This window comes from Oncorhynchus clarkii, chromosome 23 (assembly GCF_045791955.1).
Source record: "Oncorhynchus clarkii lewisi isolate Uvic-CL-2024 chromosome 23, UVic_Ocla_1.0, whole genome shotgun sequence".
Taxonomy (NCBI): domain Eukaryota; kingdom Metazoa; phylum Chordata; class Actinopteri; order Salmoniformes; family Salmonidae; genus Oncorhynchus; species Oncorhynchus clarkii.
In genome coordinates this window covers 18,530,932-18,558,076 of record NC_092169.1, presented here as the reverse complement: position 1 = coordinate 18,558,076, position 27,145 = coordinate 18,530,932, and the positions used below count along the sequence as shown (strand labels likewise).

At 41.1% G+C, this 27,145-nt stretch overlaps 1 protein-coding gene across 1 annotated transcript in view; it reads left to right on the top strand.

Annotated features, from left to right (window-relative positions):
* LOC139381571 (pro-neuregulin-3, membrane-bound isoform-like) overlaps positions 1–27,145 on the top strand; it is a 513,481-nt gene that overhangs the window by 455,672 nt on the left and 30,664 nt on the right. Inside the window, exons 5-6 of the mRNA XM_071125214.1 lie at positions 7,069–7,171; positions 7,867–7,996. Of these exons, the coding sequence (XP_070981315.1) occupies positions 7,069–7,171; positions 7,867–7,996 (233 nt within the window). The remainder of the gene's footprint in view (positions 1–7,068; positions 7,172–7,866; positions 7,997–27,145) is intronic.

Genomic DNA, 27,145 nt, shown 5'->3' with positions numbered 1-27,145 from the left:
GAGAAAGAGCGTAAAAAATATTTTCCCATTGGTGTATCATAATACTAGTCCATGATCAGTGAAGTTGTTTGGTAGCATGGCAATAGTGGCAATTGTGAGTGACATGGAGTGTTAGCTATCATGGAATTACAGATGCCACTTACCTACATCTACAACAGGGTTCCTCTGTTCTCATAATTACAGTAAATGTGGTGACGTGATGACTCCGGCTGAGAGACATCAAAACAACAATACTGACCCTGGAAACTACTGGTGGGGGAGGAGGGTAGGAGGAGGAGGGAGGGAGGTTGTTAATTAGCCTAGCTTTCAAGTCTTTTGGCTTCAATATTGATTTTGATAAGATAAAGTAAATGAATGTATTACTGGTTCATGTGTGGCGTGTTCTACAGTTGGCTGTAAAGGCCAATAGGAGCCCGAAGCTCTCCAGGGGCCTCATTTCTCAAAGGTACGTTCGCAGAAAAAAACTCTCAACCTTGAGTAAGACAGTTTTCCCGCAAAGGTTGGTATTTAGAAATGTTTAACTTGATGGGAAAGTATGTGTATCTCCAGACAAATCTCAAACCATGCGTGCCCACAACTTGTAGAAGGCAAGCAAATAGGCTTATTGTTCGTTTGGGGAAAATGGGAGGTGTTTGATGCACAGGAATTATAATACAAAAAGTAAAAATAAGTTTTAGTTTATAGACCTAAATCATCATCAACAGGATGTCTCTCCTTTTCTGACATACAGTGCCTTGCGAAAGTATTCGGCCCCCTTGAACTTTGCGACCTTTTGCCACATTTCAGGCTTCAAACATAAAGATATAAAACTGTATTTTTTGTGAAGAATCAACAACAAGTGGGACACAATCATGAAGTGGAACGACATTTATTGGATATTTCAAACTTTTTTAACAAATCAAAAACTGAAAAATTGGGCGTGCAAAATTATTCAGCCCCCTTAAGTTAATACTTTGTAGCGCCACCTTTCGCTGCGATTACAGCTGTAAGTCGCTTGAGGTATGTCTCTATCAGTTTTGCACATCGAGAGACTGAAATGTTTTCCCATTCCTCCTTGCAAAACAGCTCGAGCTCAGTGAGGTTGGATGGAGAGCATTTGTGAACAGCAGTTTTCAGTTCTTTCCACAGATTCTCGATTGGATTCAGGTCTGGACTTTGACTTGGCCCTTCTAACACCTGGATATGTTTATTTTTGAACCATTCCATTGTAGATTTTGCTTTATGTTTTGGATCATTGTCTTGTTGGAAGACAAATCTCCGTCCCAGTCTCAGGTCTTTTGCAGACTCCATCAGGTTTTCTTCCAGAATGGTCCTGTATTTGGCTCCATCCATCTTCCCATCAATTTTAACCATCTTCCCTGTCCCTGCTGAAGAAAAGCAGGCCCAAACCATGATGCTGCCACCACCATGTTTGACAGTGGGGATGGTGTGTTCAGCTGTGTTGCTTTTACGCCAAACATAACGTTTTGCATTGTTGCCAAAAAGTTCAATTTTGGTTTCATCTGACCAGAGCAACTTCTTCCACATGTTTGGTGTGTCTCCCAGGTGGCTTGTGGCAAACTTTAAACGACACTTTTTATGGATATCTTTAAGAAATGGCTTTCTTCTTGCCACTCTTCCATAAAGGCCAGATTTGTGCAATATACGACTGATTGTTGTCCTATGGACAGAGTCTCCCACCTCAGCTGTAGATCTCTGCAGTTCATCCAGAGTGATCATGGGCCTCTTGGCTGCATCTCTGATCAGTCTTCTCCTTGTATGAGCTGAAAGTTTAGAGGGACGGCCAGGTCTTGGTAGATTTGCAGTGGTCTGATACTCCTTCCATTTCAATATTATCGCTTGCACAGTGCGCCTTGGGATGTTTAAAGCTTGGGAAATCTTTTTGTATCCAAATCCGGCTTTAAACTTCTTCACAACAGTATCTCGGACCTGCCTGGTGTGTTCCTTGTTCTTCATGATGCTCTCTGCGCTTTTAACGGACCTCTGAGACTATCACAGTGCAGGTGCATTTATACGGAGACTTGATTACACACAGGTGGATTGTATTTATCATCATTAGTCATTTAGGTCAACATTGGATAATTCAGAGATCCTCACTGAACTTCTGGAGAGAGTTTGCTGCACTGAAAGTAAAGGGGCTGAATAATTTTGCACGCCCAATTTTTCAGTTTTTGATTTGTTAAAAAAGTTTGAAATATCCAATAAATGTTGTTCCACTTCATGATTGTGTCCCACTTGTTGTTGATTCTTCACAAAAAAATACAGTTTTATATCTTTATGTTTGAAGCCTGAAATGTGGCAAAAGGTCGCAAAGTTCAATGGGGCCGAATACTTTCGCTAGGCACTGTAACTGGCTTAACAAATAGTAGACTACAATTTTTTCAATCATTAGTTCAATAGCCAATCATGCTCATAAATAAATAGGCAGTGAGCCTTGACAGTATGGGTTGGCTACAGTAGGGTTATTCCTGTTTGATACACACTAAAAACAAATGGTTCTACAGTCTATATAGTGCCAAATAAGGGTTATTTGGCTTGTAACCATAGCATAATCCTTTTTGGTGCTTCTATGTAACTTTTTCTTTAAAGTTATATAAAGAACCATGCTCATACAATTCTAAATGGAACCTGTATGGTGCTCTAAATAACCTTTTCCTAAGGTTCTATAAAGAACCATTAAAAAAAGGTTTTATAAAGCACCAAAAAATGGTTTCGCCATGGTTACAACCATTTTGGGGGCTATATAAAAAACTTTTTTTATGGTTCCTTATAGAACCTTTATGGAGAATGGCTCTATAAAGAAACTTCCTCAATCTCAAAAGGTTCATTGTAGAACCATACAGGGTTATTCATTCTGGTTTAAACGCCTTATTATATTGTTAAAATTCCCTAGGTTTTATTACTGTGTTTATTAAGAACTTTAATCTGGTATGCTAGCTCGAGAACAGCTGGCGTCCCTGAGGAGAGAATTGAGAACTGCTGATTTAGTCAACTATTCTCAATTGACACATTCCATACGTGAGTCTTTCACAATACACTGTAACTGGCCATACTCATATATAACATTTAATAACATAACACCCAACAGATTAGATAAACTGTAATGACACTCACTCATGGTTGCACAAAAAGAGCTGTGAGCAAACCATTCCCCAAAATATTTGAATGATCCGCCACCCGACATTATTACTAAAAAAGGACAGAACCCTTTATTGAACTGCAAAGTACCATTGAAGGGCTCAAAGAGTTATTTTGGTCAGTATGGTTCCACATAGAACCATCACCCTTCCCAAAGAACCCTTGAAGAACCCACATTTTTTTGTGTGTAGGACTGCAATATCCTAGCCGATCTAATTTCAGATTCTATACCAAGGCAGGACATAGCATTTACTTTTAAATTGTTCAAAAGGACAATCCATCTTACAGAATGTGCGGCCAATATCTGATTGATTGCCTATAAATGCTTCTGAAGTCAACTATGATTTAGTTTTTCATATGAAAAGAGGCAGCTGACATTTTTCACCCTTAACAGTAGAACTACTAAAACAGTCATTTGGACTGCTCATGAATAAATAAATAAACATTACTCTGCCATTCTTAAAGTCATGCCCCTATCTGTCCCTGACCTTTCCTAAATACGTCTATATAGCACACTGTCATTGTTAGAATCTTAATATCACAAACAGAACTGGAGTTATACCCAGTTTTAGGAGGGCATTTCATATTTTGAATGGTTTTCCCCCATTACCTTTTCTTATTCTGCTCCTTCTCCTGATAGTTGAAGATGCCATGCCCAGGTGATAATCACACTGATAATTGCCTCACAACTGAACCTAAACTATACCGAAACTACTTTCACACATATAAGATTAAATAAATGATGTAAATGATGGGAGGGAAAGGGGGAGAATGGGTTGATGAGATGATGAGTGAGGGGAAGCAAACTATACAAACTATACAGGATGTGCCATTCGATTGTATTGATCTATTCTCAGGGTACGAAATACGGGGGAGCCAGGGGGTACTCAGCACCCCTGAATGAGACATTAGTCACCTAAATGCAACAAAAGTAAAACAAACCAAAATATTATCCTATTTCTTTGAAATGCAGTGGTAAATATGTTTTACAGTGGTAAATATGAAAATAAAAGCTTCCAAATGAAATGAACAACCCCACCTCTCATTTCATGGTTTAAACCATTTAGTTCTGTGTGGCATCACAAACCTCCTCCCTGTCCACAATGCAGTAGTGCTGAATTTTGGCATCAGCTGAGCTCCTTTCAACTCATAGATTTTCCTTTGAAGGCTACATTCTCGTTTTCGCCATCTGGTTGCCATGCGCCCTTGATAAAAATAGCCTGACTTTATTCCAATGCATTAGATTTATCCGTTGATTTATCATTGTTTGCTTTTGTCAGTCAGCTGTTCGGAGGGCCCATTGCTTTCTTTTTAAGGTGCTCCCGGGTATTGGTGTTCTCTGTGCAGTCCGTGGTCAGAAAAAATAGACCATTTATTTATCGTTATTATTTTCTAGCAATATATGTTTTCCTTCCTGGATCAGCTGATAATGGTCGCCAATATCACTAGACTACTAGCCTACAGCTAAACACCAATGCACATCCAATCCATCCAAAATTAATGAGAGTAGGCCTATAGTTGACTCTTTCAGTTAGAAGCATTTGATTTTGCATTGGCATAGGCCTACATTATTTGGGATTTGTGTACTCATGAGAACTGTTTTCGTGGCAAAACATAATGAAATGTTACATAGGCATAGTTACAATTACAATGCATTTTCTGAGATCTCCAAGATCCAAGAATAGTACAGGATTTAAGTGCAATGTTCTAATTAATTTGTTATATGCTTAATAATTACTAAGAACACTGTCATTAATGTAAGGAAATAAAGGTAGTGTTTTATGTAACACGATCTGTGAAGACAAAAAAGTATTCAACTCATGAATTATTGACAACTTATGAACTAGGGTGTAAACAAGTTTGATTAAACTTGTGTATTCTGTTGAATATAGGCTTCCTGCCCTGTGTGTGTTAATCTGTGTGTAAAATTGCCTCGGCTGAGAGGGTAGGCTACCGGCAGTTGTGTAGGCCCTTTTCAGAAAAATGCATTGAAAGTATAGGCAGTGTTACTTTTTTCACCATAACCGCCAATCAGAGTTTACCAACCTATTATTATTATTTTTTGCTACTACATCACTGTCTACCGGTAGGCCTATTTGAAGTTCATAGTAATAGGCCTACACATTGTAGCCTAGTCTAGTAAATTGACCATGTCTGTTAGGGTGACTATCCCATTTCTCCCGAGAGAGTTTCAGCCCCATTTCAGGTGTCCCGACTTTTCAAGCTACAAAAAAGGTACATTTTGTCAGCAAGACGCATCAATTAATGTAGTCCTCATCAATGGCCCAATGTCATTAGGAACACTTTTTGGTGTTTTGTAAGGGATAACTATTTCCATTCATTAAATAGCAGAAGTGTACATCCATTGCACTGTTTGAATTATTTTGGAACGGACGAACATACACAGGTGGCACACTTTTCGAAGTAATTTGTTTGACAGTCAGATGAAAGCATCATGACTGGTTGTGGTAATGAAACATTAACACAACCAGTGTGTTATAAATTATGTCTTTATTATAATCATGGTGTAATTCACACTCTGTCTATTCTAATTATATTCTCAAAGTGGCATGTACTCTATATCAGACCACCAAATCCAAGCAGTCTTATCAGTCTATTCTGGCCCACTTGAAGTACATAATGAAATACGAATGGACACAGTCCAAGACAAATGGATGCAGATTCTGCGTCAGCGTTGCAACAAAGTCTGAATGAAAATAACTCAGATGGTGGGGAAGAAATGAATCATGACATTTCTGATGATTTTTCTTCTGATTCTGAGCCTCAGCCTAAACCTTCGTGGCCTAAATGCAAAAAAAATCCAGAAAAGCGCACACTGAGTAGGCGCCCGTGGTACCAAATGAAACGGTGAGACAGGAGACAGCACTGTTTGGATAGAGCAAGCCGGTGACAATGCTACAGGCTGATTATCAGCACAAAATGTCATCACTGAGAGAGCAGACCTTACATCTGAAGCAAAAAACATCAGCAATGCACTCACCAGCTTTCGCTGTTTATGTGACACGAACATGCTCCAACTGATGCAATTCTGTGAAGACCCACACCATGTGAGCACAAGCTGACAATAATCAAAAATATTTTACTGCTTTCATATAGACACATATAGTACAGTACATTCATTATAATGCCGTTATAGTTTTGGTACTGATTTTCACAATTTATGAAGGACACTTGGCTCTTATGTTTAGTCTAATGATGTTCATTTGTCCGCTCGTCTTGCTGACCGCTCGTCTTGGTGGTTGGGGTATTTTTTTTATTTTGTCATTATAAAAATAAGCTGTTACCATGTTCCAAGACATATGCTTTCTGTTTCATAATTGTAACAAAGGCACTCCACTAATATAATTTATTGAACACATGAATTGTGGTGTTAAAAAAAATAATTTTTTTTTACATATAGCCTACAGTAACATAAACTAATGAAAATGCTTCATGTTATTTGAAATATATCTATATTCCGTATTCCAGTATTACCTAAGACCTTCATAAACACAACCAAATTGCTATTTTTGCAATAGCTTATATTAAATTACACTGTTAGCATGTTGCAATTAGAATGACTGCTCATGAGCTTTATGGGGGGGTTCCTCGAGGCCCAGCGGCTCTAGTGTTAATGATGACCATTACAGCTATAACTCTTATCTTCTGTAATCAGACATGGCTACATTACTACTAGCATCTATTACAAGGCTTTGCATCCAATGATATGACGTTGTTAAGAGTAACTGGGGGGTAGTTTGGGTTTGTAAAGTGGCATTTGAAAATAAGACATTATTATTACAGCGAGCTGCGGGCCATGTTTTATTCTCTGTGATCATCTGTTCCTTAACTTCTCTCCCAGTTTTTCCTATTTTGTGCTCTTTGTTCCTCTGTCAATGGCAGCTCTTCCTTTTCTCTTCATTTCAACAGAGAGCAAGGAGGTGTACAAGAGACAAGTGCTGTCAATCACCTGCATCACCGTGGGGATCAGTGTTCTGGGCATTCTCTGTATGGTTCTCTACTGTCGGAACAAGTGGGTGGACACGAGCACCCATAGGGTCGGATTTCAGTTCATACACCTAAACCCATAGCACACACCACAGGCAATTGGCTATTGATCTAGCTTCAGCTGCCACTCATTGTCAAAGAGCCTACTGTAAGAGTCCGGATTCACAATTGTATCCCTCCAATTAACATTAATACATGTACATCATTTTAAGGAACCGATAAGGAAAGAAAGCTCTTGACAATTTGTTTTATTGTGTTGGTATGGGCCCTGCACACAATATTTGTCTATGTATGTTTTACATCCTGTTAACGCCTGAAAGCACCTGTCTAGAATGTATATCCTTTATATATTCATCCAGCACGCTGGGCCAAACATCAAAGCTGTAATGGCAAACTGTCATTCATGGTATATGGAGCAGAAAGCCCTCTGATAAATTGCAATGTAATTTTATAGGGTCTGTAATATAATGATGTGAGTGAGTGAGCAGCCTGACAACAAGATAATCGGATAAAACCATGATCTAGTGCCATTTGGAAGGAATCTATAATGGAGTTACAGCACAGGAACCTATCAACTCCATCAGAGCCGCTCAATTTACACTTCTTCACTGCAATGACTAGGGGTGAAGAGGCACAGAGTGGGGCTGAGGGTTAAAGGTCAAGGCAATGCCGTGATTTAGTTAACATGCCACGTATATGTACTCCCCCTCGCCCCCTCAGGAGACGCAGAGAAAAACTCCAGGCCCACTTGAAAGAGAGTTGCAGCCTCAAAAACTACAGCGGCAACGCCTCTGCTTTGGAGTCGTCCAAATCGAGCCTGAGGCCTGACACGGGCCTGCAGCTGCAGAATGTGAGTATGCTGAGGGGATTCTCCTCTTCCTCTGCATCCTTCATGTATCTAGGGTGACTGATCATGCTGTCGGCTTACATCTCATAACCCAGTTATGCAGAGTGTCTTTTTCCTGCAGAACTGTTGGAGATATGTTGTTCGCTCAGGGCTGCAGCAGCAAGCAGTCTTTGAAGTTTGGCATGCTAAACAACTGTCTATTGCACCCCTTCCACCCAACACAAACGGTTCAGAGTTAGCGCTGTTAGCAGAGAAGTCTTTCAGAGAACACTGCTCAGTCATTTGGGACCCTAGGCTGTATATTGTTGTCATTCATCATCTGCTAAATAGCCTCTGTCAACAGATCTATGTCCAATATTCCAATCTGAGCTGTTTTCGTGCAAACACCGTGTTCATTTGAATATCAGTCGAAGTTAGTGCCTGTGCACGGGAGAAAGATGGGGATGTCTGGGTAGCACACACCACTCCATAGATCTGCTCCATTCAGACTCACCATCAACTAAGTCCTGAGGATATGGCTCTCAAGGTTTCTTATAGATCTAGCCACTAATGAAGGCAGTGTTTTAATGTGATACACGTAGTGTTGCAAAGAGAGGGTATATTACTGAAAATCTAAGTTCACCAGTAAACTACCAGAATTTGTGTAACTTTCAAGGAATTTTATAAGAAGACATCTATTGGCCTTTTTAGGTACTTCAGATTATCACAGATGTCTGTAATTATTGCTGGCCCTCTGTGTGGCCTTATAACATGTAAAATACATTATATGAAATCATTAAATAAGATGATTTTAAAATAAAAAAATTAATGACAAAGCTGTAAAACATCATCCTTAATAAACTATCAACTTAGTGAATATCATTGGTGTTTGATATGAGGGTTTCAGCATGAAACTATTTTTTAACACACGTATTTATTTGACTATGTCAATAAGTATTTATTGTCAATGTTTTCACGTCAAACTGGTGGCATTTGTGAAAAAAGTCAATAGTTGGACGTGTTGCAGAGTTGATTGAAAATAATGCCATTGTTGATTAGATGCATTTTTTGGTATCAATTGTGCTATTTTCTCTTGAACTATATGGTGTATCTACTAGAAACTCATGAACAATATGGACACAGAGGTAGAAAATGAATACAATATATGAATATAGATTTATATGCAAGTTATTCAAGAATAAATTACCAAAGCTACCATAGATTGCCATATATTTTCTGTTAGTTACCTAAATTACCAAAGATGTTGGTAACTTATATACTCAACATTCCACGCATGTAACTTGAACACATATGACGTATCTCGTCACGGAATTTAGGTATCACTATATTACCTTGGGCTTCAAGTCGATACTATTGTTACTTGTTTTAATAACAGAGTTTGGCTGTTCCATTTTCCATGCATCTTCTGAGACTGTTTTCTTTCCAATGGAATCTATTGGGAAATGATACTAATGGGGGCTATTTGTTTCATGCACATACTCATATTGATTTGTGTCTGCAAGATATCGGTTACCAGGATTTCACAACATCTCTGCCCGCCGCTGGGGGGGGGATCAGTGATAGTAACACACACGCAGACAGACACACACACCTCGACCCGCCCTCCCAACCCCCTACTTCCTGTCAAATGATACAATTGCTCTAGCGTCTCGCAGTCAGATTTTAAAACAATTGCAATACCACCCTTTTCTCCCTACCTGCAGCAACACTCTGTGGAGGTACTACGCTAAATGATGGCTCACTCTCTCCCCCAGAATCCCTCAGGCTACAGCAGTCTGCTAGGGTGAAAGAAAACAATTAAATGTGTTCCTGACAACGTCTTCGCAAAATCATAAAAGCTGTTTCTGCTCTGGGTGGTCGCAGCTGAAACCCGCTGGCGGATGGTGGCCACTATCTCCCCTAGATTAAAACATCTATTACACTAACACGCTCCCCGCTGTGCCATAACAGTCAACGCCACACGTGCCACATCTATTACATGTTGCATTACTCCTCTCTTTATTGAGATTAATACCTGGGTTGATTTCATGAAACAGTGCTGATGTATTGGGCTCTGTGCAAAGTCTCTGATTGGTTCTTAAAAAGAGCAAACCTACTGGACTGACTGCAGGACACATCTGCTACCAGTGTCTGGTACTCTTTTATCCATTAGATTAGTTCTAGAGAAAAAAATATTGGTATTAGATGAGCAGTTTTGGGTATAGACTGTCCTCATTTTGGTCTGAAGTCCAAAGGATTGACAGTATATTTGTTATGAGTACTGCATTCATGGGGTTTCCCTCAGTAAATTTAAAGCGCTACTTTGGGATTTTGACAAAGAAGCCCATTATCTACTCCCCCAGATGAGTCAGATGAGTCAGACTTCTGGATACCATTTTTATGTCTCTGCGTCCAGTATGAAGAACGTTAGAGGTAGTTTTGCAAGCCAATGCTAACTAGTGTTAGCACAATATCTGGTAGTCTACAGGCTAGCTGTTCCCATAGACTTCTAGACAATGCACTAACGCTAGTTAGTAATTGAGTTCATGCTAATTAGCAACTTCCTTCAATCTGCACAGAGACATAAAAATTGTATTTTGGTCTGAAATGTTCCACAAATTCTGACTCTGGGGAGGTAGATAAAAGCCAAAATCCTGAAGTACCCCTTTAATAAAAATGCATTTTTAATCCTGGACTTTTTCACACGTGGAAAAGTGGGGGAGGGGTGGCTATTTATCTAAGATCTTCTCTTATGGCATCATGCTCTCTTAGCATTTCTGTCCCTAAAATATGTGAGCTGTTGGTTATAAAAGTGGCCGTAAGCCAAAATATGCATATGCACTCAGCAGCTTCAGCGGAGGCTGTTGGTAATATTTCTGATTATTTAAAATCCTTTCTGGTATCTGAAATGGTTGTGTTAGGAGATTTAAATCTTGATACACATTCCTTAGATCAGTTTAAGAATATCTGTCTTGAGTTCAACTTGACTCAGCTGACAATGAAACCAACTCAGATGAATATAAAAAACCGAGCAAACTCCTCATTGATCGAACTTATCCTGACTAACCGTCCCCATAAGTATTTGGCGAGTGGTGTTTTTGCAAACAATAACAGCGACTGCCCTATTGCTTGCATTAGAGAATTGAAAATCTGTGACCCTCGTAAAATTGTGATTTTTGATCTTCAAATTCACTCCACAGGTGCTCCTTCATGATGCATATTATTCAGATCTTTTTTCTACTAGATGCGTACCAGACCCTGTTTTGGCACTTACATTTTTCTGCTAATTTTTACCTCTATTGATGATAAACATTCCCCTTCCAAGCGACTCAGAGCCAAAAAGCAAACAATCCCATGGTACTCTCCTGTACTCTCAGGCATCCTCTTGACAAGACATCTAGCCTGGGCCAAGGTTAGACAAACTGGCTCGTTAGCTTATTGGCAGCTATTTAGGTAATTGAGAAATAGATGCACTGCCTTGCTTCAATAGGCCAAATCAAACTACATTCTTAGCGCTATGACAGATTATGTTAGTGATCCCTCTAAATTCTGGAAAACCATGAATTAGTTGAAGTGGGGTAATTCCTCTACTTCCTTGCCTAAGTAAGTAGTTTTAGACTCCTGCATCATTATTGAAAAAGTCAAGATTTGTGATTATTTTAATCATCATTTATCTCAGCTGGTTTCCTATATAAAATAAATGGTGGTCATACTGTTCTTGGCCAGTCAGTTGACTGTTCTTCCCACGTACAGCCTCCAGTTGCCTCGATGGATGATCAGTCAACCTCACGTGACATAGGAAATAAAAGTAAGGGTTTTTAAATTTGGTAACTCACAGAAACAGCTGTTCTCGCTGCCTTATTAGCTATTGACAGCAAGAAGTCATTATGGGCTGACAATTTGGCCCCGTCTTTGTTTAAGTATGCAGCACCCCTCAATGCTGGCTCAGTAACACACATTTTGTATTTAACTTCATTATCAAGAAATATTCCAAAAGTAAGGAAAGCAGCTTTTGTACTACCACTACATACGTGTGGGGATTGTAGTGATCTTGATAATTACAGTGCATTCGGAAAGTATTCAGACCCCATTGACCTTTTCCACATTTGGTTATGTTACAGCCTGTTTCTAAAATGGATAAAAGTATTTTATTTCCTCATCAATTTACACACAATCCCCATAATGAAAAGGTGAAAAAAAGTTACATTATTTTGCAAATGTATAAACAATGTAACTGAAATAGCTATTTATATAACTATTCAGACCCTTTTCTCTGAGACTCAAAATTAGAGCTCAGGTGGATCATTGTTCAATTTAACATTTTTGAGATATTTCGACAACTTGATTGGAGTTCAGCTGTGGTAAATTCAATTGATATGACATGATTTGAAAAGGCACACACCTGTGTAAATAAGGTAAAAACAAGCCATGAGGTCAAAGGAATTGTCCTTAGAGCTCCAAGAAAGGATTGTGTCGAGACACAGATCTGGGGAAAGATACCAAAAACATTATGCAGCATTGAAGGTCCCCAAGAAAATTCTTAAATGGAAGAAGTTTGGAACGACCAAAACAATTCCTAGAGCTGGCCCCCAGGCCAAACTGAGCAATCGGGGGAGAAGGGCCTTGGTCAGGGAGGTGACCAAGAACCCGATGATCATTCTGACAGAGCTGGGAGAAACTTCCAGAAGGACAACCATCTCTGCAGCACTCCACCAATCAGGCCTTTATGGTAGAGTGGCCAGATGGAAGCCACTCCTTAGTAAAATATACATGACTGCCTGCTTGGAATTAGCCAAAGGCACCTAAAGGACTCAAAGCATGAGAAACAAGATTCTCTGGTCTGATGAAACCAAGATTGAACTCTTTGGCCTGAATGCCAAGCGTCCCTTCTAGAGGAAACCTGGCACCATCCCTACGGTGAAGCATGGTGGCGGCAGTGTCATGCTGTGGGGATGTTTTTCAGTGGCAGGGACTAGGAGACCAGTCAGGATCAAGGGAAAGATGAACAGAGCAAAGTACAGAGAGATCCTTGATGAAAACCTGCTCCAGAGCTCTCAGGACCTCAGACTGGGGTGAAGGTTCACCTTCCAACTGGACAACGACCCTGAGGACACAGCCATGAAAACACAGGAGTGGCTTCGGGAAAAGTCTCTGAATGTCCTTGAGTGGCCCAGCCAGACCCCGGACTTGAACCCAATCGAACATCTCTGGACAGACCTGCAAATAGCTGTGCAGCGACGCTCCATCCAACCTGACAGAGCTTGAGATGAAGAGAAAATAATGGGAGAAACTCCCCAAATGCAGGTGTGCCAAGATTGTAGCGTCATACCCAATAATAATTGAAGCTGTAATCGCTCTCCTGGTCCCTCTCCTTGTTCGGGCGGCGCACGGCGGTCGAAGTCACCGACTTTCTAGCCATCGCCGATCCACTTTTCATTTTCCGATGGTTTTGTCTTGTCTTCCATCATACCTGGTTCCAATTCCATCAATTACATGTTGTGTATTTAACCCTCTGTTCCCCCCATGTCCTTGTCCATAATTGTTTGTTGTAATGCTTGTGCACGGTATGCTGGTATTTACCGGGTTTTGTTTAACCCATTATTTATTATTATTCTGTTTACGGTGGTTTATGGTTTTTAAACACAACTGTTGAAATCAGTTTCCGCACCCGTGTCTGACTTCTCTGCCACCAGCAGCATCGCATTACACATAGGTGCTTCAACAAAGTACTGAGTACAAAAAAATCTGTTTTTGCTTTGTCATTATGGGTTATTGTCTGTAGATTAATGAGGAAAAAAAATAATTTTATCAATTTTAGAATAAGGCTGTAATGTAACAAAATGTTGAAAAAGTCAAGGGGTCTAAATATTTTCCCAATGCACTGTATCTATCCATTTCTAGGCTCCCTTGTCTTGCAAAAATACTTGAATCATTGGTCAACAAACAGATACGTTATTTTCTATCTGTAAATAGTATTCTTAATGTTAATCAATCCAGATTCAAACCTAAACATAGCACCTGCCAAATCAAATCACATTTTATTTGTCACATACACATGGTTAGCAGATGTTAATGCGAGTGTAGCGAAATGCTTGTGCTTCTAGTTCCGACAATGCAGTAATAACCAACAAGTAATCGAACCTAACAATTCCACAACAACTACCTTATACACACAGTGTAAAGGAATGAAAGAATATGTACATAAAAATATATGAATGAGTGATGGTAGAGAACGGCATAGGCAAGATGCAGTAGATGGTATCGAGTACAGTATATACATATGAGATGAGTAATGTAGGGTATGTAAACATATAAAAGTGCCATTGTTTAAAGTAGCGATACATGTATTACATCAAGATGGCAAGATGCAGTAGATGGTATAGAGTACAGTATATACATATGAGATGAGTAATCAAATCAAATCAAATTTATTTATATAGCCCTTCGTACATCAGCTGATATCTCAAAGTGCTGTACAGAAACCCAGCCTAAAACCCCAAACAGCAAGCAATGCAGGTGTAGAAGCACGGTGGCTAGGAAAAACTCCCTAGAAAGGCCAAAACCTAGGAAGAAACCTAGAGAGGAACCAGGCTATGTGGGGTGGCCAGTCCTCTTCTGGCTGTGCCGGGTGGAGATTATAACAGAACATGGCCAATATGTTCAAATGTTCATAAATGACCAGCATGGTCGAATAATAATAAGGCAGAACAGTTGAAACTGGAGCAGCAGCACGGCCAGGTGGACAGTCTCTGGGTCCCTGCTTTGATGCACCTGTACTGACCTCTCCTTCTGGATGATAGCAGGGTGAATAGGCAGTGGCTCGGGTGGTTGTTGTCCTTGATGATCTTTTTGGCCTTCCTGTGACATCAGGTGGTGTACGTGTCCTGGAGGGCAGGTAGTTTGTCACCGGTGATGCGTTGTGCAGACCTCATTACCCTCTGGAGAGCCTTACGGTTGTGGGTGGAGCAGTTGCCGTACAGCCCGGCAGGATGATACAGCCCGACAGGATGCTCTTGATTGTGCATCTGTAAAGGTTTGTGAGTGCTTTTGGTGACAAACCAAATTTCTTCAGCCTACTGAGGTTGCAGTGAAGAGGTGATGCTGTGCCTTCTTCACCACACTGTCTGTGTGGGTGGACCAGTTGCACAGGGTGGGGTCGAGACCCAGGGTCTCGAGCTTAATGACGAGTTTGGATGGTATTATGTTGTTAAATGCTGAGCTGTATTCGATGAACAGCATTCTCACATAAGTATTCCTCTTTTTCAGATGGGTTAGGGCAGTGTGCAGTGTGGTAGCGAATGCGTCGTCTGTGGACATATTGGGGCGGTAAGCAAATTGGAGTGGGTCTAGGGTGTCAGGTAGGGTGGAGGTGATATGGTCCTTGACTAGTCTCTCAAAGCACTTCATTATGAGGGAAGAGAGTGCTACGGGGCGGTAGACATTTAGCTCAGTTACCTTAGCTTTCTTGGGAACAGGAACAATGGTGGCCCTCTTGAAGCATGTGGGAACAGCAGACTGGGATAAGGATTGATTGAATATGTCCATAACCACAACAGCCAGCTTGTCTGTGCATACTCTGAGGACGCGGCTGGGGATGCTGGTATAAAGGATTTGGAGACAGGCGCAGGAATATACAATGGGGTTTTTAATACACCCAAAATAAACACGTATTTTATTTTATTTATTTCACCTTTATTTAACCAGGTAGGCTAGTAGAGAACAAGATCTAATTTGTCGACATGTCCAGATAAAGCAAAGCAGTGTGACACAGACAACAACACAGAGGTACACATGGAGTAAACAATAAACAAGCCAATAACACAATAAACAAGTCAATGACACAGTAGAAAAAAGAAAGTCTATAAACAGTGTGTGCAAAAGGCATGAGGAGGTAGGCAATAAATAGACCATAGGAGCGAATAATTACAATTTAGCAGTTTAACACTGGAGTGATAAATGAGCAGATGATGATGTGCAAGTAGAGATATTGGTGTGCAAAAGAGCAGAAAAGTAAATATAATAAAAACAGTATGGGGATGAGGTAGGTAGATTGGGTGGGCAATTTACAGATGGACTATGTACAGCTGCAGCGATCGGTTAGCTGCTCAGATAGTTGATGTTTAAAGTTGGTGAGGGAAATAAAAGTCTCCAATGTCAGCGATTTTTGCAATTCGTTCCAGTCACTGGCAGCAGAGACCTGGAAGGAAAGGCAGCCAAATTAGGTGTTGGCTTTGGGGATGATCAGTGAGATATACTTGCTGGAACGTGTGCTACGGATGGGTGTTGTTATCGTGACCAGTGAACTGAGATAAGGCGGAGCTTTACCTAGCATAGACTTATAGATGACCTGGAGCCAGTGGGTGTGGGGACGAATATGTAGCGAGGGCCAGCCGACTAGAGCATACAGGTCGCAGTGGTGGTTGGTATAAGGTGATTTGGTAACAAAACGGATGGCATTGTGATAGACTGCATCCAGTTTGCTGAGTAGAGGTTTGGAAGCGATTTTGTAGATGACAATGCCAAAGTCGAGGATCGGTAGGATAATCTAGGGTTTTACTAGGGTAAGTTTGGTGGCGTGAGTGAAGAAGTCTTTGTTGCGAAATAGATAGCCGATTCTAGATTTGATTTTGGATTGGAAATGTTTAATATGAGTTGAAAAGCATGCATTTGGTTTTACTAGCGTTTAAGAGCAGTTGGAGGCCACAGAAGGAGTGTTGTATAGCATTGAAGCTCGTTTGGAGGTTAGTTAGCAAGGAAGGGCCAGAAGTATACAGAATGGTGTCGTCTGCGTAGAGGTGGATCAGGGAATCGCCCGCAGCAAGAGCAACATCATTGATGTATACAGAGAAAAGAGTCAGCCCGAGAATTGAAACCTGTGGTACCCCTGTAGAGACTGCCAGAGGTCCGGACAAAATGGAGCTGTTGGCCGGGGTTGGAGTCGCCAGGAGGAAGGCATGGCCAGCCGTATACAAAACACTGGGCTGTACCCAAACAAAAGAGCGAGGGTAAACCTCGTTGAATGACACAGGACGATACCTGTAATACACAATAGATAAAGCACGCAGCATACCAGCTGCACCAACGCATAGGTACTCACACAACCAACGGACATGGGAACAATAACGGACAGAGGGAACAGAGGGAACATACTGTATATAACATACTAATCACGGGAAATGAGAACCAGGCGTGTGTAGTAAGACAAGACAGTCCGGGGTTGATGATAATGAATCCCGTTCAGTGAAGCCTAAAAACTGGTGACGTAGACCTCTGGAACTGGTGAACAGAATGTGCAACAGTTCTGGGGAGAGCCGTGACAACACCACTACGGCCATACCATGTTTGTTGTAAAATATATTGCAAATGCCTTAGATCAGGTCAACGACACAAGTTCTGCTTCCATGAGCATGTCCAATGCTAGCATCAGTAATTCTACATTTGTTGTTAGCCCAGCTAGCATGGACACTGACTGTTGTGAATCTGATGCAGCCCAAAGAGCTACTGCCCCCTTACTCGGGAAAGCACCGAACAACCGACAGAAACGTTGGACCATCAAAGAGGCGCAAATATGATTAGAACTACATTGATTTGGGGTTCATGTATATTGGGAGTAGTGCCTTTCCTCAGCCATAGTGTGTTATATGCAATTTTTAATTAACAAATAAAGTTTTCTATGTAAGCTGGCTAAATAAAGAGCAAAATTATTGATTATTTTTATATTATTATTTGTGCCCTGGTCCAAAGAGAGCTCTTTGTCACTACCCACATGCCGGGTTGTGACAAAAACTCACACTCATTCTTATGTTCAATAAATGTGGCAGGCTTACAATGATGGCAAAAAAACACAATTTGAGAGTGGACTGACCTTGGTGTTAGAGGGAGTACGCAGCTGGAGGTTGAATGTTTGAAGGGGAACGGGACTATAACAAATTTGGGACCACTGCCTTAGATGATAGAAAGAATTGTGCTGCATGTATGATAAATTGTTCAAAAGCCTTTCATATTGCAGAGCATGTTATTCTATTGAATAAGCTGTCCTCAACAGGGTTGGGTACAGATGCCTGCCGATAGTTTCATGGTTTCAAGGTAGATGGGGTCAAATCTGAGTTCCTTCAGTTACATAAAGGGGTGCCCCAAGGTTCGATACTCAGGCCACTACTGTTTACAATCTAAAAAATAACATTGGTAATGTTTTAAAATCCAGAGTGACGCAGACTCCAAATAAAATCAGCCGTTTCCAGCTACAATAGTCATTTACAGCATTAACAATGTCTACACTGTATTGCTGATGAATTTGATGTTATTTCAATGGACAAAAAAATGTGCTTTTCTTTCAAAAACAAGGACATTTCTAAGTGACCCCAAACTTTTGAATGGTAGTGTATATACAGTACCAGTCAAAAGTTTGGCCACACCTACTCAATCCAGGGTTTTTCTTTATTTTTACTATTTTCTACATTTGTAGAATAATAGTGAAGACATCAAAACTATGAAATAACACACATGGAATGTAGTAACCAAAAAAGTGTTAAACAAATCAAAATATATTTTATCTTTGAGATTCTTCAAAGTAGCCACCCTTTGCCTTGATGACAACTTTGCACACTTTTGGTATTCTCTCAACCAGCTTGAGGAGGTAGTCACCTGGAATGCATTTCAATTAACAGGTGTGCCTCGTTAAAAGTACATTTGTGAAATGTCTTTCCATCTTAGGGCTAGGCGTCCCGCTAGCGTCCCGCTATTTATAATAAATAATGGATATTAAACATTTAGGCAAATTTCAGTGTCTTATATCGGTTGAATACTTGTTAATCTAAACTATTGTTAATCTAATTCCACTGTCTGATTTACAGTAGCTATTACAGCGAAAGCATGCCATGCGATTGCTATAGGATGGCTTCCCACATCAAAATATTTTTCCATTGGCACAGGTTTCATAAATTCACAAATAGCGATGAAATATTTACTTACTTTTTGAAAACCTTCCTCTGATTTGTCATCCAAAGGGTCCCAGCTATAACATGTAGTGTCATTTTGTTAGATAAAATCCTTCTTTATATCCCAAAAAGTTAGTTGAGTGTGCGCCATCGATTTGAGTAATCCACTCGTTCAACAGGGAGAGAAATGAATCAGAAAATCTACCCTTAAACTTTGTTTCAACAAGTCAAAATATGTTTCTATGTAGTCCTCAGATACCCTAAAATGTAATCAAACTCTAATATTTCTTATGGAAAGAAGTATGTTCAATAAGAATCCGATTTTAGCAAGTGTGTCCTTTCTTCGTGGCGCACACAAACACGAATTTCCAAGACTGTGTCACTGTACTAAAACTCATATTTTTTATTTGTTTTTAAAGTTACAAACCTGAAACCTTGAACATAGACTGCTGACACCCTGTGGAAGCTAATTTCCAGTATGCCCTTATACTTTCCATTGTAAGAGCATGGTCTCTCAAAAAGAAAAATATCCGGTTTGTTATTCTTTGGATTTTCTCTTACCATATATATTGTGTTATATTCTCCAACATTATTTTAACCATTCTACACACTTCAAAGTGTTTTCTTTCCAATGTTACCAATTATATGCAAATCAAATCAAATGTATTTGATTATTTTTATTTATTGAAATTGATTTAAATAATCCTTCTTAAATCAGCTGATATCTCAAAGTGCTGTACAGAAACCCAGCCTAAAACCCCAAACAGCAAGCAATGCAGGTGTAGAAGCACGGTGGCTAGGAAAAACTCCATAGCAAGGCCAAAACTTAGGAAGAAACCTATAGAGGAACCAGGCTATGAGGGGTGGCCAGTCCTCTTCTGGCTGTGCCGGGTGGAGATTATAACAGAACATGGCCAAAATGTTCAAATGTTCATAAATTACCAGCATGGTCAAATAATAATAATCACAGTAGTTGTCGAGGGTGCAACAGGTCAGCACCTCAGGAGTAATGTCAGTTGGACTTTCATAGCAGATCATTGAGAGTATCTCTACCGCTCATGTGGTCTCTAGAGAGTTGAAAACAGCAGGTCTGGGACAGGTATCACGTCCGGTGAACAGGTCAGGGTTCCATAGTCGAAGGCAGAACAGTTGAAACTGGAGCAGCAGCATGGCCAGGTGGACTGGGGACAGCGAGGAGTCATCATGCCAGGTAGTCCTGAGGCATGGTCCTAGGGCTCAGGTCGTCCGAGAGAGAGAAAGATAGAAAGAATTAGGGAGAGCATACTTAAAATCACATAGGACGCCGGATAAGACAGGAGAAATACTGCAGATATAACAGACTGACCCTAGCCCCCGGCACAACCTTCTGCAGCATAAATACTGGGCGCTGAGACAGGAGGGGTCAGGAGACACTGTGGCCCCATCCGATGAAACCCCCGGACAGGGCCAAACAGGCAGGATATAACCCCACCCACTTTGCCAAAGCACAGCCCCCACACCACTAGAGGGATACCTTCAACCACCAACTTACCATCCTGAGACAAGGCCGAGTATAGCCCACAAAGATCTTCGCCACGGCACAACCCAAGGGGGGGTGGGGCGCCAACCAAGACAGGAAGACCACGTCAGTGATTCAACCCACTCAAGTGACGCACCCCTCCTAGGGATGGCATGGAAGAGCACCAGTGAGCCAGTGACTCAATCCCTGTAATAGGGTTTGAGGCAGAGAATCCCAGTGGAGAGAGTGGAACCGGCCAGGCAGAGACAGCAAGGGTAGTTCGATGCTCCAGTGCCTTTCCTTTCACCTTCACACTCCTGGGCCAGACTACACCCAATCATGGGATCTATTGAAGAGCTGAGTCTTCAATAAAGACTTAAAGGTTGAGACCGAGTCTGCGTCTCTCACATGGGTAGGCAGACCATTCCATAAATATGAAGCTCTATAGGAGAAAGCCCTGCCACCAGCTGTTTGCTTAGAAATTCTAGGGACAATTAGGAGGCCTGCGTCTTGTGAACGTAGCGTACGTGTAGGTATGTATGGCAGGACCAAATTCGGAAAGATAGGTAGGAGCAAGCCCATGTAATGCTTTGTAGGTATCAGTAAAACCTTGAAATCAGCCCTTGCCTTAACAGGAAGCCAGTGTAGGGAGGCTAGCACTGGAGTAATATGATCAAGTTTTTTGGTCCTAGTCAGGATTCCAGCATACGTATATAGCAATAATTGAAGTTTATTTTGTGCTTTATCCCGGTAGCCGGAAAATAGAACATTGCAGTAGTGACAAAAGCATGGATCAATTTTTCTGCATCATTTCTGGACAGAAAATGTCTAATGTTTGCAATGTTACGTAGATGTAAAAAAGCTGTCCTTGAAACAGTCTTGATATGTTCGTCAAAAGCTAGATCAGATTCCAGAGTAACGCCGAGGTCCTTCACAGTTTTATTTGAGACGACTGTACAACCATCAAGATGAATTGTTAGATTCAACAGAAGATCTCTTTGTTTCTTTGAACCTAGAACAAGCATCTCTGTTTTGTCCGAGTTTAAAAGTAGAAAGTTTTGCAGCCATCCACTTCCTTATGTCTGAAACACAGGCTTCCAACGAGGGCAATTTTGGGGCTTCACCATGTTTCATCGAAATGTACAGCTGTGTGTCATCCGCATAGCAGTGAAAGTTAACATTATGTTTTCGAATGACATCCCCAAGAGGTAAAATATATAGTGAAAACAATAGTGGTCCTAAAATGGAACCTTGAGGAACACCAACATTTACAGTTGATTTGTCAGAGGACAAACCATCCATAGAGACAAACTGATATCTTTCCGACAGATAAGATCTATTTCAGGCCAGAACTTGTCCGTGTAGACAAATTTGGGTTTCTAATCTCTGCAAAAGAATGTGGTGATCAAAAGCAGCACTAAGGTCTAGGAGCACGAGGACAGATGCAGAGCCTCGGTCTGACGCATTTAAAAGGTAATTTACCACCTTCACAAGTGCAGTCTCAGTGCTATGATGATACAGACTGATACATTGTTTTTTTCTTCAGGAAGGCAGTGTGTTGCTGCGCAACAGCTTTTTCAAAAAATGTTGAGAGGAATGGGAGATTCGATTTAGGCCAATAGTTTTTTATATTTTCTGGGTCAAGGTTTGGCTTTTTCAAGAGAGGCTTTGTTACTGCCACTTTTAGTGAGTTTGGTGCACATCCGTTGGATAGGGAGACGTTCAACATAGGAGCGCCAAGCACAGGAAGCAGCTCTTTCAGTAGTTTAGTTGGAATAGGGTCCAGTATGCAGCTTGAAGGTTTAGAGGCCATGATTATTTCCATCATTGTGTCAAGAGATATAGTACTAAAACACTTGAGTGTCTCCCTTGATCCTTGGTCCTGGCGGAGTTGTGCAGACTCAGGACAACTGAGCTTTGGAGGAATACGCAGATTTAAAGAGGAGTCTGTAATTTGCTTTCTAATGATCATGATCTTTTCCTCAAAGAAGTTCATGAATTTATTACTGCTGAAGTGAAAGCCATCCTCTCTTGGGGAATGCTGCTTTTTAGTTAGCTTTGTGACAGTATCAAAACATTTTTTAGATTGTTCTTATTTTCCTCAATTAATTTGGAAAATTAGGATGATCGAGCATTAGTGAGGGCTCTTCAATACTGCACAGTACTGTCTTTCCAAGCTAGTCGGAAGACTTACAGTTTGTTGTGGCGCCATTTCCGTTCCAATTTTCTGGAAGCTTGCTTCAGAGCTCGGGGATTTTCTGTATACCAGGGAGCTAGTTTCTTATGACAAATGTTTTTAGTGGTGCGACTGCATCTAGGGTATTGCACAAGGTTAAATTGAGTTCCTCAGTTAGGTGGTTAACTGATTTTTGTCCTCTGACGTCCTTGGGTAGGCAGAGGGAGTCTGGAAGGGCATCAAGGAATCTTTGGGTTGTCTGAGAATTTATAGCATGACTTTGATGATCCTTGGTTGGGGTCTGAGCAGATTATTTGTTGCGATTGCAAATGGAATAAAATGGTGGTCCGATAGTCCAGGATTATGAGGAAAAACATTAAGATCCACAACATTTATTCCATTGGACAAAACTAGGACCAGAGTATGACTGTGGCAGTGAGTAGGTCCGGAGACATCTTGGACAAAACCCACTGTCGATGATGGCTCCGAAAGCCTTTTGGAGTGGGTCTGTGGACTTTTCAATGTTAATTTTCTTTGAATATTACCTGCTATGACTACAAGGTCCGATAGGAATTCAGGGAACTCAGTGAGGAACGCTGTATATGGCCCAGGAGGCCTGTAAACAGTAGCTATAAAAAGTGAATTGAGTAGGCTGCGTAGATTTCATGACTAGAAGCTCAAAAGACGAAAACATCAGGGTTTTTTGTAAATTGAAATTTCCTATCGTAAATGTTAGCAACACCTCCGCATTTGCGGGACACGTGGGGGATATGGTCACTAGTGTAACCAGGAGGTGAGGCCTCATTGAACACAGTAAATTCATCAGGCTTAAGCCATGTTTCAGTCAGGCCAATCACATCAAGATTATGATCAGTGATTAGTTCATTGACTATAACTGCCTTGGAAGTGAGGGAGCTAACATTAAGTAGCCCTATTTTGAGATGTGAGGTATCACAATCTCTTTCAATAATGGCAGGAATGGAGGAGGTATTTATTCCAGTGAGATTGCTGAGGCGAACACCGCCATGTTTAGTTTTGCCCAACCTAGGTCGAGGCACAGCCACGGTCTCAATGGGGATAGCTGAGCTGACTACACTGACTGTGATAGTGGCAGACTCCACTAAGCTGGCAGCCTGTCCTGCACCCTATTTCATTGTGGAGCTAGGGGAGTTAAAGCCCTGTGTATGTTCGTAGATAAAATGAGAGCACCGCTCCAGATAGGATGGAGTCCGTCACTCATCAACAGCCCAGGCTTGGTCCTGTTTGTGGGTGAGTCCTAGAAAGAGGGCCAATTATCTACAAATTCAATCTTTTGGGAGGGGCAGAAAACAGTTTTCAACCAGCGATTGAGTTGTGAGACTCTGCTGTAGAGCTCATCACTCCCCCTAACTGGGATGAGGCCAGAGACAATTACTCAATGCCGACACATCTTTCTAGCTGATTTACACGCTGAAGCTATGTTGCACTTGGTGACCTCTGACTGTTTCATCCTAACATTGTTGGTGCCGACTTGGATAACAATATCCCTATACTCTCTACACTCGCCAGTTTTAGCTTTAGCCAGCACCATCTTCAGATTAGCCTTAACGTCAGTAGCCCTGCCCCTTGGTAAACAGTGTATGATCGCTGGATATTCGTTTTAAGTCTAATATTGCAGGTAATGGAGTCGCCAATGACTAGGGTTTTCAATTTGTCAGAGCTAATGGTGGGAGGCTTCGGCGTCTCAGACGTCTCTCTGACTCCGACTCGCTCCTCAATGGGGAGAACCGGTTGAAAGTTTCTGTCGGCTGAATGAGCGACACCGGTTGAGCATTCCTACAGCATTTCCCTCCAGAAGTCATGAGAAAGTTGTCCGGCTGCGGGGACCATGCGAGGGGATTTATACTACTATCTGTACTTACTGGTGGCACAGACGCTGTTTCATCCTTTCCCACACTGAAATTACCCTTGCCTAACTATTGCGTCTAAAGCTGGGCTTGTAGCACAGCTATCCTCGCTGTAAGACGATCGTTCTCCTGTATATTATGAGTACAGCGACTGCAATTAGAAGGCATCATGTTAATGTTACTACTTAGCTTCGGCTGTTGGAGGTCCTGACGAACCAAGTCCAGATATTTCGCCCGGAGTGAAAAAGTTGAATGAAAAAAAAAGAAAGTTGAGTGAGGGAAAACTAAAAATATAAACGTTGATTAAAATGTAAAAAACTTAAAGTTGTCAGGTAGCAATGTAAGGTTAGCAACAAAACGCACAGCATGTCCTGGCTTCAGGGCCTGAGCAACAGGCAGTTTACTTTGGGCACGTCATTCAGGCCGCAATTGAGAAAAAAGGGTTCTTGCCCTAAGATGCATTTGAGCCAATCAGTTGTGTTGTGACAAAGTAGGTGTGGTATACAGAAGATAGCCCTATTTGGTAAAAAAAACAAGTCTATATTATGGCAAGAACATCTCAAATAAGCAAAGAAAAACGACAGTCCATCATTACTTTAAGAGATGAAGGTCAGTCAGTCAAGAACTTTGAACGTTTCTTCAAGTGCAAAAACCATCTAGCTCTATGATGAAACTGGCTCTCATGAGGATCGCCACAGCAAAGAAAGACCCAGAGATACCTCTGCTGCAGAGGATAAGTTCATTAGAGTTAACTGCACCTCAGATTGCAGCACAAATAAATGCTTCACAGAGTTCAAGACACATCTCAACATCAACTGTTCAGAGGAGACTGCGTGAATCAGGCCTTCATGGTCAAATTGCTGCAAAGACACCATTACTAAAGGACACCAATAATAAGGAGAGACTTGCTTGGGCCAAGAAACGAGAGCAATGGGCATTAGACCAGTGGTAATCTGTCCTTTGTTCTTGTCATGACTGTCCTGATCAGGTCAGGTTACAGGAGACCACAGCCCTACAGATTATCTCTCAACCCCAACAGAGGAGGGGAGATCTAGGGGTCTGAAGATGTGGGGTTTTAATGACCCCTCAAGCCCATGGTAAATCTTAGGCCACAGACAACATTCCTGTGTGTTCTCAATATGGAGAACCAACCTCAGAACATTAAACATGCAATAAAGGGACATTGGAACAATATCAATATTCTGATATTCTTGGTCATGACGATAGAAGGAATATGAAAATGTACGTCATTTTTGTTTTGTTATTAAAGGTTTTAAAGTTATTACGAAAACAATGTAACGTTAAGAGTTTTCCTAGTATATGTTTGATGTTTATACATTGTACGTTGTGTGGAAAATGTCCAAATCAAAGAGAATGTTTTGGTAAAGATTGAATGTGAAGTTAGTTGTCTAAAATTGGATTTGAGTCAAATCTAGACCTTGCCTTTTAACTTGGTACACCCAGAGAATTGCCCTAAAGGTGGTAATGCCCACTTCTGACCCGAGGGTATAAAACCTGTGAGTGAAGAATTAACAGATTAACAGTGACCCAAGCTGCTGCCGAGGTCTAAAAAGTCAACGAACCTAAAACGCAACACAAGTTTGAAGACAAATAATTATTTTTCTACCCAAGCTATGGATTAGTAGCTGTGTCTAAGCGGGTGAATTCAAGTCAGACCACCTAGCCTCCACTCCCCATGGTATCTACACTGTTTCATTCCTACGCTGTGAGCTTTGAGCTACATAGCTGTCTGTCCTCAGAAGACACCTTCCAGAGCAAGGGCGAGGGAACAGACCCCTAAGCCAAAAGGACCCTGACATCGTGAGGACAACCAGAGAGTTGCACCGGAGAAGTGTGTCATTGAGCAGCCTGAACGGTCCACGCGGGGAATCCACGGAGACCTTCCACACTTAATTACATCATTGTATTCTGACCCATAAGAGCGGCAGTTTGGGGCAAGGCTAGGGTTAGAATAAGCATAACTGACAAATTCACCCAAATGTATATTTCTCTTGTCTACATTCTCTTTTTCTCTCTTTTAAATCCCCATTTTGGGTAACACGCGCCATAGTGTGTTGGCCCGTTATACTAAGTTCTAATCCATAGCCTAGAATGTGTTTTTGTGTATGAGTATCTTTTTTCATCATTTTAGCTTTCTAGTAAATAAATACTCAACTAAGATTGGTGTGGTACGAACTCATTGGTGAGACCCGGGTCCGTGCAGATTCCCGGATTATGCGACTTTCAGAATGAGACTGTAGAGGTAACTGATTAATTAGCGGCTGTTGTAAAATCCATATTCTGATATTCTTTGAGTTAATTTGGCAAATAGAAACTCAATAAAACTAATTAACCCATGGTGCCCCAGGTTAACGAGTTAATAATTGCTTGAATCAGTTAATCAAGCAAATTAGAAACCTTTAATCATTCGATGAGCAACAGTCGTCACATTAACTAATACAACACCATGATAGTCTGATGGGTCCAAATGTGAGATTTTTGGTTCCAAACACTGTATGTTTGTGAAACGCAGAGTAGGTGAACGGATGATCTCGGTATGTGTGATTTCCACCGTGAAGCATGGAGGAGGAGGTGTGATGGTGTGAGGGGGCTTTGCTGGTGACACTGTCAGTGATTTATTTAGAAATCAAGGCACACTTAACCAGCATGGCTACC